We start from the raw sequence: 18,923 nt of genomic DNA, 5'->3' as shown, positions 1-18,923 counted from the left end.
CTGAAATAAGTGAAAAAGGGCAAGAGCTTTCCCCTCCCTTTTAATTTCAAATGGAAAAAATGGGTTTGTCTTTTTTTTTTATTTGGCTGGGATTGTGGGGATTTTTTTTTGTTTGTTTGTTTGTTTGGGTTTGTTAGAGTTTTGGGGGCGGGGGTTTTATTTTTTTTTAATTTTTTTTTGTGTGTTTTGGGGTTTTTTATGCATTTTTTGTTTGTTTGTTTGTTTGTTTGTTTGTTTGTTGGGGCTTTTTTGTTTGTTTTTGTTTTGTTTTTTTGTTGTTTGTTTGGTTTTTTGGGGGGGGGTTATAGGGTTTTCGTTTTTTGTTCTTGGGGTTTTTTTTTTTGTTTTGATTTTTTTGGTTTTTTTTTTTTTAAGGCCCCAAAACAGCAAACTACATATAAATATGTATATATGTATACATAAAATGTATATAAATAACTGGTTTAATAGCCCAGCTTCCTTTCTGCTTCAAGGACAGATACCTATGGTCTGAAGGCTACTGCCCTTGTGTAATTTCCTCTATTTACATTTGGCCAGCACTGGCCTCATTGACTACAAGAGTTTATACAAGCCCTTTGGAGAGGAATACCAGGGATTGCTGAGGCACGTCCTGCCCACATTCCCCTCTTTGCTGTGCTGCTGAAGAGATGTACAGAGCTGCTGAACAAATATCTCCTTATCCTGTTTTGTTCTTGCTTTAATGCCTTTGTGCCAGCAACAAAAGAGAAGGTCACGGGCAATTAATTTAAACCAGGTGGGAAAAATAACTCTTAAAAATCTTTCTGCACAGGGAGACATCTGATAGTGCTCCAGTTAAATGTGCTTTTATTTTAAATTTTCGTGAGCTGTGTGCAGCCTTTGCAATGCCTCTTTTTGGGGGGTTGTTTTGGAGGGAAGTGTTGCAAATAATGTTTGCTCAGTGCTGTAAGCGAGCCAGAGTCGAATTTGGAGGCAGATTATCTTCCCTGGACTTTGGTGCTGGTGTTCCAGCCTGTTTGCATGCAGAATGGAAACAGCCTGTACCTAATGCACATCAGCGTGGTGATGATTCCCTCGGCATTTGCAAACCTAATGCAGGCAGAGGGATTTGGGACGTGGCAGCTCTGCTCCCGTCAGGGTTTGGGATGCTGGACAGGGTGAGCAGGGAAAGGCAAATCAATAAATTAGCTTTAAGGGACTGAAAATTGCTCTTTAGCAGGACTAATCTGCTATTTAGTGGCTTTTGGAGGGGGGGGTTAAGTAGATTTTTTTTATGATACACAAGTTGTTCAGCCTAGCATGGAGAAAGCATTCAGCAATTCAGCCAAATTCAATTTTATCATTGAACAAATGATAAAATTATAAATTTTATGATTTATTCAATGATGAAATAATTCCATGATTGTGTGCCCTGTGGGGGAACGCTCCCAAGTGCCACAATTCAGGCACCAGGAGAGGAAAAGTCTCCCTCTAAATCAGGGGTGAGGGCTCACAGGAGCACCCCTGAGCTCAGCACCAACAGCAGGGTTGTGTTGGTGCTTTCTCCTCCAGAGAGCTGGGATTGCCCAACCCCAGGGAGAGCCACTCCAGGCTGCAGGAATGGCATGTGACAGCTCCCACTGCAACCCAGCGAGAGGAGGAGGAGAAATTATTTAAAAATAAAAAGGAAAAAAAAAACCACCAAAAAAAAAGGAAAAAGTTTATTGCAAATCTCAGTGTTTTTTAAGAGTATTTCCAGAGTCCGCTTAGTTACAAACAAATCAGTAAATCCTGCTTGTGCTGTGCCCTCACACACACACACTCACCACTCGCTCCCCTGCTCGTGACAGGAACAGACACGGACTGTGAGGTCAGTGACAAACGGAGCGTTTGATCTGGATTGGAAACTTGGTAATTCAAATTAAAAAAAAAGGAGAGAGAGAAAAAAAAAAAACAAAAAAAAAAAACCCCAAACTAAATACAGTAGAACCTCGCAAATCTGCAGAACAGGGAGCTTCCACACACACGCAAAACCTGCAGGCCTTAATTCCACTTCCAAGCAGTTGTAATAGCAAAGTGCTGTAGTGAGGTCTCATTTCGCAAAGACTTCAACAACCTGACGAGGATAGGCTACAGAACATTTACCAAAACGCTTGAAGTATCATAAATTAACAATAAATTAAAGGTACATCGTAATGCAACGTGGCTATTTGTTCACTGATCGGCGATTCACACAACTCTGGTTCTCTGTAGGGATCTTCCAGTCCTGGGTGCAACACAGCGAGGTTCTGCTGGCCGTGATAAAGTGCTGAGGCAGAGGAAGGACACGAGACCGCAGGTCCCGGGCAGTGAGGATGAATTTGCTCCAGCCACTTGGTTGCAAGAGTGCCTGTTGCTTTTTTAATTTATTATTATTTTTCCTTCTTTTTTCTTCTTTTTCTTTTTTTTTTTAATTTTTCTTCTTTTTTTTTTTTTTTTTGGACATCTAAGACAGAAAAAAAACCAAACCAAGCACCTTCCCAAAAAAGAGGTTGTTCTTTTTTTTTTCTTTTTTTCTTGTACAGATTGTCCCACATTTCTATGGCTGGTAAAACACAGACAGGTCAGTGTAGCAGTTAATGGATGATGCCACTTCCACTTAAGTACAGAGAAATGGTGGTTTGGGGTTGATTTTCCCCCCCCCAAACCAGAACAGACTTGTTTGATTTGTCCCCCTGAGTTGCCTAGAGGCGAGAAGATGCATATAGGTGGGGTAAGCAAGCTCGTGTCGCCGTGAGCAGGAACCTCTCCCGTTAATGAACGAGCAGCTCCAGCGCTGCCTTCCATCCTCTCCTTCAAGCACAGGCTCCGCTTCACCTCCCACTGAAGTCAGCAGCAAAAACATAAAAGCCCCTTTGGCTGATGTGAGGGCAGAGCCGGGGGGCACAGACAGGGGAAGGGTCTGGGGCTGCAGCAGAGATCCCCTCGTGCACTGTGAGCCAAGGTTGGGGTACATTAAGACATCCAAATCCTCCCTGTGGGGTGGGCTGGTTCCAGCTGAGCCTTTGCCATGGGAAACGAGGCTGGACCTGTAATTCTTTTTGTTTGTTTTGTTTTGTTTTTTTTTCCTTTTAAAATAACTGGGTTACTTACGACTTACCTATTAAAAACAGCTACACTTTATGCTGTAAGAGTAATTTTCCCAACAATTTCACAAGCAATACAAGATAGGCATTAGAGAGGTTGATGTAAAGACAGCTTTCCGTTATTCAGAAGATCATTCTTCCTCTCCAGTTATTTAAGCTAACCTCCTTTTAACAATCTCAGAATAAATTAATAAATACTAGTTAAATTAGAAACAGTACATCAGGTCTGACTATCAACAGAAAACAGTTCTAAGGATCCCAGCTGGGAGAAGAAAAATGATCTTATGAAATATGTGCAGTAATAACTGGCCATGAAGACACACGGAGCCTTGGATTTCCCAGCATTATGTGACATTCAAGTTAAGATCATTAGCAATGGTTTCTAATTGTCAGCTATCTAGCCTGGCCTCCTCCTCCTCCAAGCTAAAGGGTGAGTCTGTGTCCCTCCAGAAGAAGATTCAGTTGGCTACTGGTGGTGTATGAGATGCTCCAGTTCGTATCACCGGGTCTGTGTGGAATTTGTGGTAGGGGATGGGTGACAGTCAGAGGCTGAGCTGCTTCTGCTGTTGCTGTTGTCAGTATCTATGGATCAGTTGGACCTTTACCTATGCTTGTTATCAGGAAAGCAAGTGTGCATCACATCTTCATGCTAGACAGAAGTTATTCTTATGTGGCTATCCGTATTTTCTATGGAGCTTTCCATTGTTGGTTAAAAAAAATTCTGTCTAATATTAAAAAAAAAATAAATTGTTGGTAGCAACTGTTCACATTTAAAATTTCACATTCCCTTTAGAATGGAGTTTTAAAACGTGGAGCAGAGCTGACATTTCCCCCAGCCTTACACTGAGTGCATTAGATGGAGAAGGAACGGGGTTTTTTATACCACGCTGTCAGAGCCTTTTCCTGAATTTTCTGCTTTTCCAATATCCATGTCTATAAAGTCATCTGGCAGTTCTGGTGGTGGCCCTGCCGTGCTCTCCTCCACCTGCTGCTGCTGCTGCTGCTGCTGGTGGCAGAGCCCAGTCTTGCATGGCCTCACCAGGGCCAGGAACACGGCACCCAGGACCATGCCAGCAGCACAGGAGTAGAAGGCTGAGCTGTAGTTCTTTGTCGTATCCACTAAGACACCTGGAAAATAAACATTTACAGCAGTTAGCCACAGCCCACTCCCCCCCCTGCCCTCCTGTAGGGCTTTAATCTGCATTTTATCTGCGGCCAAAGCTCGGTGACAATCGGATGCTATGTTAAAAAGCAAACCCCATTGTGTTCTGGGGTACACGGTGTCACCTGCAGCGCTCCCCTGGGCACTGCAGGGATGCTGAGCCCGAGATGCAGCAGGCATCTGCTTGTTCTGCCAGCCCTCACCTTCCTGCAGCGCGTGGCACAGGCACAGCGAGAGGGACTCGCCTCTGCTGCTGCCTGAAGTGGTGCCAGCTCTGGGTTTCTGACAGGATCAGGGGAGCTCTGCAGTATTTCCCTTCCCTCTGAGGTTCCTCAGTGCCTCATCCGTGGGACTCTGCAGAGCTGCATTGCAGTCTCTGGCTCTGGGAGACTCCCAGTAGTGGTTGCAGGGCTGTGATTAGTGCTGCCAGAACACCTTCTAGGCAGAGATCAGCACCCACAGCTGTCAAACACCTCCAAAACAAAACCAAGACCAAAGTTTGTTACCTGCAAGGGGTGGTCCAGCCAACCCAGCTAAGCTTTGAATGAAGACATAGACTCCAGCTGCAGAGGACATCCTCTCAATGCCAACCACGTCGTCTTCAGCCAGGAGGGGAATATGTGTGCCCGCCACCGTGCCGAGCATGAACCCAAAATAAACGCTACATATCATCAAGCCCCAGAATCCAGAGGCAAAAGGGAAGGCAACCAAGGCTACAGACAGCAGGATGACACAGATGAGCTCGATGTAGATCTTGCGGATGGGCTTCTTGTTGAGGATCCAGCCTGCAAAAATCCTGCCGAAGACCTCGGCGATGGCCATGGCCGACAGGATGTAGGCAGAGTGGTCCTTGCCGATGCCCAGGCTGCGGCTCAGGGGGATGATGTAGAGGGAGGGAGCGAAGAAGCCCAGGGTTGCAAACAGGCCAAAGAATGCATAACAGATAAAGCTATAGTCTCTCATCACAGAGAAGTCCAGTAGTTTGGTTTTTGGTGCTGGAGGGGTGCTGCTATTGTCAACGGGGTTCTGTCCGTGTTGCTTTGGTTCTTCACTTTTCGGCTCTGCTTTGGTTTTTCCAGGCACATTGCTGGGTGAGGTAGTTATATCGACTCCTGAGTCTATGGACTCGATTGAGGTGCATGTTTGTTCGTTTTCAAGCATGTACTTTGTCTCTGTGGACTCCTCTGGAGGCTGTGCTTTCACTTCTTCCTGCTCTCTGATGACGATGGGGCGCAGCAGCGAGCCGCAGGCGGTGATGCCCAGCTGCAGCACCCCGACAGAAAGCATGCTGTACCTCCAGCCAATCTGCTCCTTCAGGGCCGTGATTGCTGGGGGAAGAGGAGAAGTGTAACTGGGAAAGCCTGTAGTCACACCAAGGAACTGAATTTACAGCCAGGGAAGGGAGTGGAGATTCCTCACTGGAGGGTTCTGGGTGCCTCTCGAAAAGGCTGAGTAGGGGTCCCTCCACCCTGGGGTGTGGCACCCAAATTCCTGCCCTCTGCTGCAGCAGCCAGAAACTAAAAGCTGTGGCTTTTACCACCTGCGAGCAGACACCACCCTCTAGATGACCTTTTTTGAGGTCTGGGGACAAAGGGGCTGTTGTTTCCAGTTAAGGAGGGCAAACTCAGCGCTTGAGTGTCCTTCCTCAGCTGCCCCCACCCTGAAACCAGCCAGCAGAGGAAGTCTCTCAGCCCTGCTCAAAGGTGCACGTCACTGCCTAATTACCAGCCCTCCTTTGCACCCAAAGCAGCTTTGCAGTGAGGATTAGCCCAGAGCACACGAGCACAGCACACCACATAAACCTCCACGGGCAGAGGTGACGGGGCTGTGACGCCTGGGCACAGCTCCCCAAATGGCTGCAGCTCTTTGGCAGCCCGTGCTGAGCACAAGCCCAGTAACCTTTAGGAGCAGTTCTGGGCACTGTGTGTTTTTAAATAGCTGAAGTTTCTCGGGCTTATTTTTAGCCCTGCCAGATCTATATAGGGAGCCTGGCGGGCTGCATATCAGCCAGGCATGTCCTGCACTGGCACACGGCACTGGGGGTGCTCAGGGAGTGTCACACCCGTGCCTGGCACTGCTGTCACTCTGCCTGCTGGGTGCCACTTGTGGGCACTGAGTTGGCCTCTGGCTGTTTGCTTGGGGAAAGGATTTGTGCCTTTGGCCCTCTCAGCACGTGGGCACCGTACCTGGTGCGAAGGAGAAGACGGCGAAACATTCCCCTGTGGATGCCACCGCTGTGACCAGCGAGCGCCTTTTGTCAAAATACTGTGATAAAATGGTGACAGTCGGGAGGAAGGAGAGGCAGTATCCCAGGCCTGTGAATAAATGCCAAAAATTGCCATAACAACAAGTAAAGGAGGGGGAAACACCGATGCAAGAACACGTTAAGTCGGCTTTCCCGGCGGTCATTACAGAATCATTTCGGCCAACTCAGCAAGTCACCCTGGAAGAAAATCATTGGGGAAACCAGAATGTTATTTTTTTGTAATTTGGAAGGGGGAAAAGAAAAGAAGAAAAAAAAGAAAAAAGGAGAGCAAAAACCCCAAACCAAGAGACCCAGCCTCCCAAACCTGCTAGATAATGCAAATGGACCTCCAGTGGGGTCCACTTTGAGGATCTCATCTGCTTAAAGTATTTGAGCCTGTAGCAACTGTTCCCCTAAGCAAGGCAAGCTCCTGGCCATGGACATGAACAGAACACCCAGGGCAGGCTGGAGAGGGGGAAAAGCATCAGGAGAAGAAACCAGAGACAGAGACAGCGTTAGAGGATTTGATCCCGGGTGCAGCTTTGCTCAGCTCACCAGCAGCCACCGGTGCCGCTGCACGAGCTCAGGGCCGAGCCCAGGGCGGTGCCCGGGGTGGCACAGGCACAAAGCTGAGCCTGGGGCCCATCCTCGCTGCGGGATCGGCTCAGGAGGGGCAGCAGCACAGGGGACAGGAGGGTGGCTCACCGGAGACGATGCCGATGGTGACGTACATGTGCACCACGCTGCGGGCGAAGGACGCGATGACCATGCCAGCGCTGACCAGCAGCCCCCCGGCCATCACCACCAGCCGGTGGCCGAAGCGGTTGCTCAGGACCGTCGACAGAGGAGCTGCAGAAGGGAGAGAGCTGTGGTCAGCACCCACCTCAGCAACTTCACAGCCACCATCTCCTGCAGAGCTCTCCTCATGCTCCTGCCCGGCTTCCCTGAGGTGCCACCTCCCTGCACAGCAGCACAGCATCACCCTGGAGCCACCCTCGTGCTGTTGGGGTGCTGCAGCTGGGCATCACCGCCTGCGGCTCGCTGCTGCGCCCCATTGTCATCAGAGAGCAGGAAAAAGGGAAAGCACAGCCTCCAGGAGCCCACAGAGACAAAGTACATGCTTGAAAACGAACAAACATGCACCTCAATCGAGTCCATAGACTCAGGAGTTGATATAACTACCCTATAACAGCTCACAGCGTTTAAGACGTGCTACAAAGTCACCAGAACACATGCGGCAGCCTGGGACAAATCTCCAGCCACATGCCCGGATACCACTGGATTTTAGCAAGGCTCAAGTTATTTTCGCTGCAGAGTTTGGTTTGAAAACTCTGGGTTTTGCCCCTTGCTGGCAGCCTGGGACAAATCTCCAGCCACATGCCCGGATACCACTGGATTTTAGCAAGGCTCAAGTTATTTCTAATCCTTTTCACGGCAGAGTTTGGTTTGAACGCTCTGGGTGTTGCCCCTTGCTGGTGGGACCTGAACAACTGGGTCAGGCTCAGTGACATGGACCATGTCCCTGCACCACCCACAGAGTCAAAGGGCTCAAAGGGACTGCCAGGCTGAGACAGACATTTCTTGGCATTTGAGGAGCAGCCTCTGAGCTTTATGGCTGTGATTTAATTTATAAGGGAGCCATTAGAGGCACAAAAGTCACAGGTGCCAGCTCCTTGCGTGCTGAGTCAGCAACAGGGCTGCCCCTTGCACCTGGGCCGAGCGCCCGCTCCTCTTACCTGTGAAGGTCTGTACAAACACACATATGGATATTATCCAGGATATCCTGCTGTTGGTTTCGTCAAAGCTGTCCATCAGGTCGTTGAAGAAGACTCCAAAGGATTTTATGATGCCGTATGTCAGGGCTTCCACAACAAAGAACGCAAAGGCGACCGTCCAGCCCCATCCTCCGTCAGGCACTTTAGTATAAACGTTTGCAGAGGTGCATGGCATCTTTACAGCTTTGACCGTCATTTTGGATCTGGGAAAAGAGGGGACAGGCAGCCAGGCATCAGTTGAAGCTGAATTTTGCTGGGAGAGGCACAGCCTGAGAGCTGTAGCACCCCTAAGGCAACGTGAGCCAGACCAAGAGTGGGAGCTGGGCTGGTGTTTCTGCCTCTGTCCCTCTTTGCTGCTGCTGCCCTGTGAGCCCAGCACCAGAAACTCCCAGCTCAGCACCCGGGCTGGCTGTTCCCAGCAGCCAAGCCCGGAGCTGGGAGCTGTCATCTGCCTGTGGTGCACGGGGGCGGATGGATGCAGTTCGTGAAAGATCCACCGCGGGCTGGTGGAGCCGCAGGAGCACCGGGCACCCGTCGTCCCCAGCCTGGCTGGCCCCAGAACAGCAGCACAGGGCTGCCCACAACCCAAAATGGGGAGTGGGGACACCCCCGCTATCGCCAGGTCCCCTGCAGCCCTTGGCACCACTGCCACCCCGCTGGACGGGATCACCCCATAAGATATGGGGTGTCCTCAGCCCTGCCCCGTGTCACCCGGGGGTGAGGGTCCCACGTGGAGCTCCCCATGGAACCCCAGCACTGCACAGGGGGGACAGCACCAGTGTCACACACCGGGGGAGGACACTGTGCTGGGGTCACTGCCACAGCCACACAGCGGGGACAATGGCAGGGTTACAGTCCTGGGCTCACTGCCACACCTGCAGAGGGTCCCACTGTGCTGGGCCCAGCACCACACCTGGGCAGGGGGACAAGGGCCAGGTCACTGCCACACCTGCATGGGGTGGGGGGAGCACGGGGCCGAGGCCACTGCAGCGCCATGTCTGGGCAGGGGGACAGCGACAGGATCACCTGCAGTGGGGGGGTCGGTCCTGGCTCACTGCCACACCTGCAGGGGGGTCTGCTGTGCCACGGTCACCACCACACCTGCACAGGGGACAGTCCTGGGGTTACTGCCACGCCTGTGCAGGGGACAGTGCCGGGGTCACTGCCAAACCTGTGCGGGGGGATCAGTGCCACACCTGTACAGGGGGACAGATCACCGTCACACCTGTACAGGGCACAGTGCCGGGGGTCACCGTCACACCTGTACAGGGGGACAGATCACCGCCACACCTGTACAGGGGACAGGGCCGGGGTCACCGCCAAACCTGTGCGGGGGATCACCGTCACACCTGTACAGGGGACAGTGCCGGGGTCACCGCCACACGCGCGCTGCTGGGGACAGTGCCGGGGTCACGGCCCCACCCGCGTGGTGGTGCCAGTGCCGGAGCCAGCCCCGCGGGACACAGCGCGGGCCAGCCCCGCCGGCTCCCGGCCGTGCATGGAGCGGTGCCCGCGGTGTCCGCCCCGTCCCGCCCGGACCTGCGGCTCCCCCCGCGCCGCCGCCGTGCCCGGCAGCCACCGGCATTTCCCTCCTCCATTTTAGACTCGGCTCCTCGGCCCCGCGCTCCGAGCCCACCGCGGAACTTGGCCCGGCGCAGCAGGCGAGTGAGTGCACGGGAGCCGGGCCGGGCTGCGAGCCCACGCCGGGGGTCCCCGAGCGGGGCAGGGGGGGGTCCCCAAACCCCGCAGCCCCCCGTGCGGTGCCGCATGGCTCCCGGGGGATCCGCTCCGCTCCGCTCCGCCGGGGATGGATGGAGCGAGGCGGGGGCTCCGCATCCCTCCCTGCGCTGCCGCCCGCGCCCGGCTCTGCCGCAGCCGCGCAGGGCGAGGGGCGCGGGCGGGACCCCCGAACTTTGCGGGAAGTGCCGGGAGACCCCCCCCGAGAGATTTCCACCAATTCCTGTGTCACTGCAAGGGGGGGAAAAGCAGATCGGGAGGAAGCACGCTTGGGGAGCAGAAAAAAAAAATAATGATAAGGGAAGGAAAAACAACCCAGCGAAACCGCAAACCTGGGCGTGTGTTTTGTACATTTAAAGATTAAGAGAAATAATGGTGGTCGGGGGGAAAATTGCAAATGAAGAAGCCGGAGCGCAGGGGCCCGGCGTGGCCCCCCCTTCCCTGCATCACTTTCCCAACATTTCAGCCCTGATTCCTGCATCGCCGGGGCCGCGGGCTAAAAATACAGGGATGCGGGCGAGGGGAGGTGGGGAAGGAAAACGCTGGAAAAAAAACGAAAAAATAACGTTAAAAAGCGCCCCAAAAAAACGGGGAAAAAATTTTTTAAAAAAAAGGGAAACAAAGCCCTCCCCCACCCAGCTCCCCCGGAACGGCCGGGCGGGAGCCCCACTCACCCGGTGCTGCGGCGGGGTCAGGGGCTGCCCATGGCCCGGGAGGGCGAGCGGGCGACCCTCGGCGAGGAGGCGGCCCCGCTGCCCGCCGGCCTCCGGCCGCTGCTGCTCCCGCTGCCCGCGGCGGCGGCTGCTGCTGCTCGGTGCTCGCTCGCAGCCCTTTTATACCGGCTGGAGCCGGTCTCCGCCGGCGGCTCCGCAGCGCCCATGTGCGCCGCGCCGGGCCCGGCTCGCCCAGCGGCGGCACCGCGTGTGCGGGAGGGGCGGTGCAGGGGCGGCCCCGCGGGGTCCCGAGCATCCCCGGCGGCTCCCGCGGCACCCTCAGCCCCCACCTGCCCCGCACGGGGCGCTCCGGCAGGTGCGGGGTCCGGGGCATTCCCGGGGTGCGGCGGCCGGAGCCCGCCCAGGGTGCGGGGGCTGGAGCATCCCCGCAATTCGGGGTCCGGAGCATCTCCGGGTGCGGGGTCTGGAACATCCCCACGATTCGGAATCCGCATCATCCCTGTAATTCGGGGTCCGGAGCATTCCCAGGGTGCGGGGTCTGGAGCATCCCCGCAATTTGGGGTCCGCATCATCCCCACGATTCGGGGTCCAGAGCATCCCCACGATGCGGGGTCCAGAGCATCCCCGGGTGCAGGGTCCTCATCATCCCTGCAATTCGGGGTCTGGAGCGTTCCCGGGGTCCACAGCATCCCCAGGTGCGGGTGGGATGCAGGGAGCACACGCCAGACCCCCCCCCCCCCCCGCCCCCCGTTATTTTTGTCCCCTCCGAGGTTTGGGTGCTGCCCATATTTTCCCTAACGGGGAAATATGCCCCTTGTTTGTATTTTCCAGGACAAAACATCTCCTTTGGTTGTGTTTTTAGGGGAAGCCACTTCCTTTAGTTGCATCTTTAGGGAAAACCTCCTTTCCTTTAGGGAAAATCTTGTTTTCTAGTAATTTTAGGGGGAAATATCTCCCTTGGTTGTGTTTTTAGGGCAAACATTTTCTCTTGCTTGAATTTTTAGGGGGAACTATCTCTCATGGTTGTATTTTTAGGGGAAAACATCTCCCTTATTTGCCTTTTCCCTTTTTTTAGGGAAAACCCCATCCCTTAGTTGTATTTTTATGGAATACATTTCCTTTACTTGCATTCGTAGGGAAAAACATCTCAGTTTCCCTCAGTTAAATTTTTAAGGGGAGATGTCTCTGTCAATTGCATTTTTGGGGAAACATCTCCCTTGCCTGTATTTTTTTTTTTGGGAAATCATCTCCTTTACCTGGACTGTCATGGACTTTTAGAGAAAAACATGCTCTTTTGTTGCATTTTTAGGGAAAAATATCTCATTTAGTTGCATTTTTAAAGGGAAAAACATGTCCCTTGCTTGAGTTATAAGGGGAAAACATTTCCATTGCTTGCATTTCCTAGGGAAAACCAACTCCTTAGTAGGATTTTTAAGGGAAAACATGTCCTTTATGCAGGAAGCTTAAAAAGTAGGGATTTGTGAGTCGAGCAGAGCAGGAGAGACCAACTCACCACTTACAGGCATGGGGAGGGAAGGAGCAGGGGTTCTGTCATCCTAAAATCACAGAACATCCTGAGCTGCAAGGGATCATCGAGTCCAACACCTGGCTGTGCACAGACACCCCAAAAATCCCACATTGTCCTCGAGAGGGTTGTCCAAGCTCCCTTGGAGCTCTGGCAGCCTCAGAGCTGCTGCTGCTGCTGCTCTCAGTGTGCTGGGCACTGATGGATTTGGAGCCTTGCACCATTCCTTGTGACTTGTGGGCCCCTGGGTTCTGCCCCCTGTGCTGGCCCAGGAGGCCACCACAGAGTTCTGGGTTAATGTGGAACCTCCTGGTCTGGTTCTGATCCCGATCCTTTTTCCTGATCCTGGAAAAAGCAGCCAGGTTCCAATATCCCTGCACTGCAAGCGCTGCTGTGTTTGGCTTGGCCACGGCCCCTTCTGCTGCTTTTCCCTTCCTTTTTCCCAATGGGATTGCTGGTGGGACAGCACAGCCAAGGGCAGCAGGTAGCTGGGGCAAAATTCTCCAGATTGCCCAAAATGAGGCAAATTGTTGCGTTTTTTTTTATTGTTTTGGGGAACTTTGGGAAATCTGCTGCTGGTTTCTCTCGGCAATGCTGGCCCAACAGCAAGTGCTGGTGCTCTCAGGGAGGCTTCAGCAGCTCCCCTCCTGAACAAGCTGAAATCCTTCTGAAATCCACCAGAAATCCATCAGAAATCTACCAGAAATCCACCAGAAATCCGGGTCCTCAGCCATGGGAGGACCCTGTGTGTCCTGGAGAATCTCCTATCTCCCTGTCCCACAGGAAACCCCTTCCTCTGAGGGAGCCTTTGAGGTGATGTCCTTTACCCCTGCCCTGCCTTTCAGGGATGCAGATAAAGGGTGACCACCTTTTATCAGGCCCCGCAGAGCCGAAATCCCGTTATCCAAGCTTTTCCCTGGGAATGGGGCACCCTCCCTGTGCTGAAATTCTTCCTGGTAACGACACTGCAAGTGCTTGTGGGACAACAAAAGAGGTTTGTGCCTCCAGGGCAGAAATAAGAACGCAAATATCTCTGGCATGAAAAACCCCAGAGCGATTTGCTCCTTGGTATTTCTTGTCAGTGCTCTGCATCTGTTCTCTGCCTCACCTTCCCATTCCTTCCCTTTGGGCTCTCTAAGAGCAATAAGGCTCTGGGGAGCCAAGGGGGCTGCAGGGGCCCTGTGGGGGGACAGGGATGGTGGCTGCAGCCTCTCCAGCCCCACTGTAGAACCCTTTTCCCTCCATATTTTTGGAGTAATTTCCCAAATTTCCCAATCTGCTGCTCGGCTTGGTTGGCATCCTTTTCCCTGGCACATCCACCATGGGTCTGTCCTGTGCCTGGCTGTGCTCGCTGTAGGACCTCCATCATCCCAGCAACTCCAGCAGCAGGGCTAGGGTAAAACCCTTTTCCCCCCATATTTTTGGGGGAATTTCCCAATTTGCTGCTTGCCTTGGCTGGAATCCTTTTCCATCCTGGGTCCATCCCATGCCTGGCAGCGCTCACAGCGGGACGTGCCTCTCCATCATCCCAGCAACTCCAGCAGCAGGGCTGGGAGCTCTGTAACCCACAGGGATGGTGGCTACAGCCTCTCCAGCCCCACTGTAAACCCCTTTTTTCCCCCATATTTTTTGGGATTTTCCCTGCTGCTGGCTTGGCTGGGATCCTTTTCCATCCTGGGTCCATCCCGTGCCTGGCAGCGCTCACAGTGGGACGTGCCTCTCCATCACCCCAGCAACTCCAGCAGCAGGGCTGGGGTAAAACCCTTTCCCCCCCCATATTTTTGGGGTAATATCCCAAATTTCCTGATTTGCTGCTTGGCTTGGCTGGGATCCTTTTCCATCCTGGGTCCATCCCATGCCTGGCAGCGCTCACAGTGGGATGTGCCTCTCCATCATCCCAGCAGCTCCAGCAGCAGGGCTGGGGGCTCTATAATCCACAGGGATGGTGGCTACAGCCTCTCCAGCCCCACTGTAAAACCCTTTTTTCCCCCATATTTTTGGGGTAATATCCCAAATTTCCTGATTTGCTGCTGGCTTGGCTGGGATCCTTTTCCATCCTGGGTCAGACCCGTGCCTGGCAGCGCTCGCAGTGGGACGTGCCTCTCCATCATCCCAGCAGCTCCAGCAGCAGGGCTGGGGTAAAACCCTTTCCCCCCATATTTTTGGGGTAATATCCCAAATTTCCTGATTTGCTGCTTGGCTTGGCTGGGATCTTTTTCCCTGGCACATCCACCATAGGTCAGACCCATGCCTGGCAGCGCTCACAGCGGGATGTGCCTCTCCATCATCCCAGCAGCTCCAGCAGCAGGGCTGGGGGCTCTGTAACCCACAGGGAAGCAGAGCAGAGTGCTGGCTGAGGGCATAAATGAGATAAATGAGCCGGGAGCTGGGAAAGAGGGCGGGCTGGGCAGAGAGGGGAGCGCGGGCCCCTGGCCGGGTGGCTCCGGCACTTGCAGCTCATTTATTCTGCCGAGGTTTGCCCAGCCCTGCTCGGCATGTGAAATGTTTTCTCTGAAAGACCCAGCAGTGAGATGGGTGAAAAACATTCTCCTGTCCCAGGAGCTGGCAGAAATCCTGGTAAATCTGCAGAAGTATGTTTTTGTCGGTGCTGCTTGTTCTGTGAGGAGAACTAGTGTAAACTATGCCAGCAGAAAACCTTTTTTCCTGGAATGAAGTCCTGACTGTGTTCAGAGCATTGTCAGCACGCTTGTGCTGGGAATGGAGCTCTGCTGGTAAACATGTCAGCACCAGGGAGGCCCAAGGGGGCAGACACAGAGCTGCTCCTGCCCCTCTGCCCCATGGGCAGACCCCTCGCCAGGTACCTGCTGCCCTTCTCTGCTCAAATCAAAATCTCCGGAATCTTAAATTGAAAAAAAAAAAAACCAAAAACCCCATAGATTTGTTTTTCTGCCCTGCCATCCATCCCCCCCAGGCTGTGGTTGGACATCCCCCAGTGGGGTCAGCACCATGGGGACGTGTCCCCGTCCCACATCCCTCAGCACAGCTGAGCCACCACTCCTGCTTGCCTGCCTCAGTTTCCCTGGCCCCGGCTGGCACAAGGGGTGACACTGGGAGCTCCTGGGTAACAGCAGGAATTCCGTCTGAATTTCTCATCCTTTGCCGTGTCCTTTTCTCCCCGCTCCTCGTGGTTGGGATGGGGGATCCTGCTGGGACTTTGGGCAGGGTCTCTGGGTGGGTTTGGGCTGGAGATCAGAGCTGGGAGCCCCAGGGTGGGTTGTGAGCCCCAGGGGATGGCAGGAGGGTAACTCGGCACAGCTGGGTGTGCTTCAAAGGGCCGCAGGTTTTTCTGGGCTCCAGCCACTGCTTTGCTCTCCAGGCAGGCGTGAAAATGTGAAAGAATGTGAAAAATGTGAAAATGATCATGCTGGCCCCAAGATTTGTAAACTTTCTGGTTAATGTGTAATAAATACACGACAGATAGTGCCAGCACAGTGAGGGTGACCCCTCTGTGGTGCCACTGCCAGGGGTGACATCCCAGGGAGGCATCTACACAGGGACCAGTCCTGCTTGGAGAGGCTTTGGGGCTGTTCTAAACTGGTTTATCTGGTTTGGACTCCTGCAGGCTGCTGTGAGCTGCGTGCCTGGCTTGCAGAAGGCAGGTTCTTTGTTTGTTCAGGGCTGCCCTGGTCCAAGGTGCGTGCTGTGCCACACACCAGGTGTGCCACGTCCAGCTGCCAGCCCCGCTCATCCCCAAGCCAGCGATCCCTCCCTGCCCCTCCTGCGGCTGCAGCCACCTGGGCAGCGTTTCCTGCTTGGCACAGGTGCCACGGCGCTCCTGCCAGCCTAGGGAATCTCTCCTGAGTCATTCTGCTTTTTGCAGAAAGAGCTGAAAGTCAATGGGGATAGCTCTGCGGAGGGGGTGCAGGTCCTGGTGCAGGGGGGATCCCAGGGGGCTCCCACCCTGCACGGCCTGAACCAGGAATCTGAGCTGGAAAGGGTCAGGGAGGGCTCAGGGGGCAGAGCTGATGCCAGGGATGGCCTCACACTCATGGATGTGGTCTGGATGTGGGCATCCCACAGGCTGTGTTCCACCTCGCCTTCAAACAGCTCCGGGCATCAGGGATCAGCAAGTTTTGTTTGATGCTAATGCATGAATTTGAGCCCTGAAAGACTTTCCCTGTAATTTAGGGAGGAGAGAGTGTCCTTTGAAAATGGTTTGGGTTGTTTTTGTTAGCTGTGTCATCCTGGCATCCCTGCCCAGAGCCAAAGGAAGGGACTGGGGTTTGTGGGTTAGGCTGCTTTGAGGTGGGCTGGGGTTCTCTGTGGGGCTGCAGGTGCAGCTGGGGGAGCCTGGGGCACTCTGGGGGTGCAGGGCGGCCCCTCAGGAGCTGGGTCCGGGTTTGGGAAGGGCGTTTGGAGAGGCTGGGACTTGGCACAGAGAGCAGCTCAGCCTGGGAGGGGCTGGGAGCTGCTGGGTGCCAGTGGAGGTGCCAGAGGGCAGGATTAGCTGGTGTGTCTTCCCAGAAAGCTGAACACCACCTGCCTGAGGAAATCAGCTCAGTTCTGGGGCTTTGTTTTTTTCCCAAACCTCAGATCTGGCACAGGGTGATTGATATCCTGCTCTGTTGTGGAGAGAACCAGGCAGGGAACTGGGATGGGGCTGGGATGGGGATGGGAAGGGATTGGGATGGGGTTGGGAAGGGATTGGGATGGGGTTGGGAAGGAGATGGGATGGGGCTGGGAAGGGGCTGGGAAGGGGTTGGGATGGGATTGGGATGGGATGGAGATGGAATGAGATTGGGATGAGGTTGGGATGGAGCTGGGATGAGGTCGGGATGGGGCTGGGATGGGCTGAGGCCTCCCTGCCCACTGTGAGGTTGGTGGCTCAGCTCTGTGCTGTCCTTGGCCCTGGGCAGGGGGTGCTGGACCCAAGCAGAGCTGCTGCACCTTTCAAGTCCCCATTCATGAGGAAATCCAAGGAAATTGCAAAGGGATTTTTGTTTTGGAAGCGAAGGCAGCTTGGCTGCCATCAAACAAACATGTCCAGAGACCTCCTCTGGGTTGTTGGAGCTGTGGGGATGCAGAGGGTGCAGAACAGGACCTGAGCTCCTGGGCTTTGTTGGGGCAGGGCTGGGCAGGGTTTCCCAGAGCTGAGCCCCCTCCCACAGCTCAGCCCCACATCCCACCCCCATCAGCTGATGCACTGAGAGCCCCCAGCCTCCATAAATTATCACTCTGGGCTATGAATTATGAATGGAGCCGCATCTCTGATCACTGCACTGCTCTGCTGGCAGCCCAGGAGCTGCTGATCCAAGTGACAGCCCAAAGCTTTTAAAGATGTGAACAGCAAAACCTGGGAATAATTCCCTTTGCAAGCTACAAACAGCTTGGCCTACAGATGGGGCTCATCCTATTCCCTCTCCTGCCTCCTCCTGTCCTGTTCTTCTCTTTTGTTTCCCAGTTTTGGCTTCCCTGCTCTCCCTCTCTGTTAATGGGTGTTGTCCTGCTTGGCCGCCCATGGGAGCTGCATCCCTCGTGCCACATCCCTGGTACCTCTGGGGACAGCAGGTCCTGGCCATCCCAGCCCAGCACAGACCCCACAGCCACTGCAGAGCTCCTGGTGCAGGACCCAGCAGGATTTTTGGCAGATCTCTGCAGCTCCATCCCCCTTTGGCCATTACTTGGTGTTCAAGACATCGTATTCCACATCTCCATCTGCTCCGTGGAGCTCTGCCATTGCTCCTTGGAGGCTTTGTCCTTGAACCTTTCCCATCTCTGGAGGCCAAATCCTGCCCTAAGCAGCTGGATGTGCTTAATTCACCCAAAAAAAGGGTGGGTTTTGCCCTCTGGGTCTGTATGGATTCCTGCCTCCTCACCTCTGGGGCTGCTCCCTCCAGCAGCCGGGCTGTGCTCCTGCTCTGGCAGCTGTGGGGCAGAGGGAGCAGAACTAAATTCACACAGTGAGCTTCAGACACGTGCCAGCTGTCACAAACGAGGGCAGGGCCCTGTGTGAGCCCTTTGTGGGGCTGCAGCACTTGGGGGAAAGGAACAGGGGATGGTGGGGACAAGGGATGGCAGGAGCTGGGGATGGCAGGAATGAGATGGGAGGAACAGGGGATGGCAGGAATGAGATGGGAGGAACAGGGGATGGCAGGAGCACAGGAAACCATCCCAGCCTGTGCAGTGGGTTTAGGGAAGGGGCACTCTGCATTCCCATCCTTTCCAGCTGAGCCATTGTGAACCAGGCAGCAGAACAACTTCAAAGGCAAAGCCTTGGTGTCTGGAGGAGCTGCTTTGCCCAGGTGTCTGGAGCTGTTTTGTCCTGGTCTCTGCAGAAGCTGCTCTGCCCCGGGCTGGGCTGCAGGAGCACTCACTCCCCTGTCCTGACTATTTCATTTCCCCTGCACAGGGGATGCTGTAGCCAGGTGAAGGATGGACTGAGAGAGCCCCAGCAGGCCCCACCCAAGGCTGAGGGGCTCAGCCTGCAGGGAAGGAGCCAATTTTGGACACAAACATCGCTCTGGCTGCGGCGAGGGGAGAGGAGAGGAGCTGCGAGGAGCTGCCGCGGATCGAACCCGCTCCTGGAGGGGAAAATGCCGCTTCGGTTTGGTGTCTAATTAGATATTTACCAGGAAGGAAGGAAAGATATAAATAGGGTGACAGTGACTTCAAAGGGTGTTTTTTGACTTCTAAGAATAACACCTTTGCTGGCGCCGCTTTCGGGAATATCGGCTGTGCCGGGGTGTGAAAGGCGGAGGAGG

At 54.1% G+C, this 18,923-nt stretch overlaps 1 protein-coding gene and 1 long non-coding RNA gene across 3 annotated transcripts; one reads left to right on the top strand and one right to left on the bottom strand.

The window, feature by feature from the left end:
- Positions 1 to 2,426: 2,426 nt before the first annotated feature.
- SLC16A6 (solute carrier family 16 member 6) lies at positions 2,427 to 10,764 on the bottom strand. 2 transcript variants are annotated; one of them, XM_058038947.1, is made up of 6 exons: positions 10,677 to 10,764; positions 8,227 to 8,468; positions 7,196 to 7,339; positions 6,432 to 6,560; positions 4,752 to 5,573; positions 2,427 to 4,211 (listed from the first exon to the last, which is right to left on the bottom strand). In XM_058038947.1, exons 2-6 carry the CDS (start codon positions 8,459 to 8,461, stop codon positions 3,961 to 3,963), a joined length of 1,581 nt encoding a protein of 526 aa, XP_057894930.1. In that variant the 5' UTR covers positions 8,462 to 8,468; positions 10,677 to 10,764; the 3' UTR covers positions 2,427 to 3,960. The 2 variants fall into 2 exon arrangements, with proteins under 2 accessions (XP_057894930.1, XP_057894931.1); XM_058038948.1 differs by lacking the exons at positions 8,227 to 8,468; positions 10,677 to 10,764 and having other exon boundaries at positions 6,432 to 6,688; positions 7,196 to 7,253.
- LOC131092299 (uncharacterized) lies at positions 9,850 to 18,828 on the top strand. The gene is made up of 2 exons (XR_009115482.1): positions 9,850 to 9,930; positions 18,572 to 18,828. It is a non-coding gene; the product is annotated as an uncharacterized LOC131092299 (long non-coding RNA).
- Positions 18,829 to 18,923: the final 95 nt, after the last annotated feature.

Source organism: Melospiza georgiana, chromosome 21, assembly GCF_028018845.1.
Source record: "Melospiza georgiana isolate bMelGeo1 chromosome 21, bMelGeo1.pri, whole genome shotgun sequence".
NCBI classification, from domain to species: Eukaryota; Metazoa; Chordata; class Aves; order Passeriformes; family Passerellidae; genus Melospiza; species Melospiza georgiana.
Note: the sequence above shows the minus strand (reverse complement) of the source record. Positions and strands in the feature narration are given on the sequence as shown.

Coding starts and splice junctions, on each gene's coding strand:
- SLC16A6 (XM_058038947.1), bottom strand. CDS start 8,461: ATGACGGTCAAAGCTGTAAAGATGCCATGCACCTCTGCAAACGTTTAT. Junction 7,340..8,226: donor GTTTGTACAGACCTTCACAG/GTAAGAGGAGCG, acceptor TCCCTTCTGCAG/CTCCTCTGTCGACGGTCCTG. Junction 6,561..7,195: donor CACCATCGGCATCGTCTCCG/GTGAGCCACCCT, acceptor ATTTATTCACAG/GCCTGGGATACTGCCTCTCC.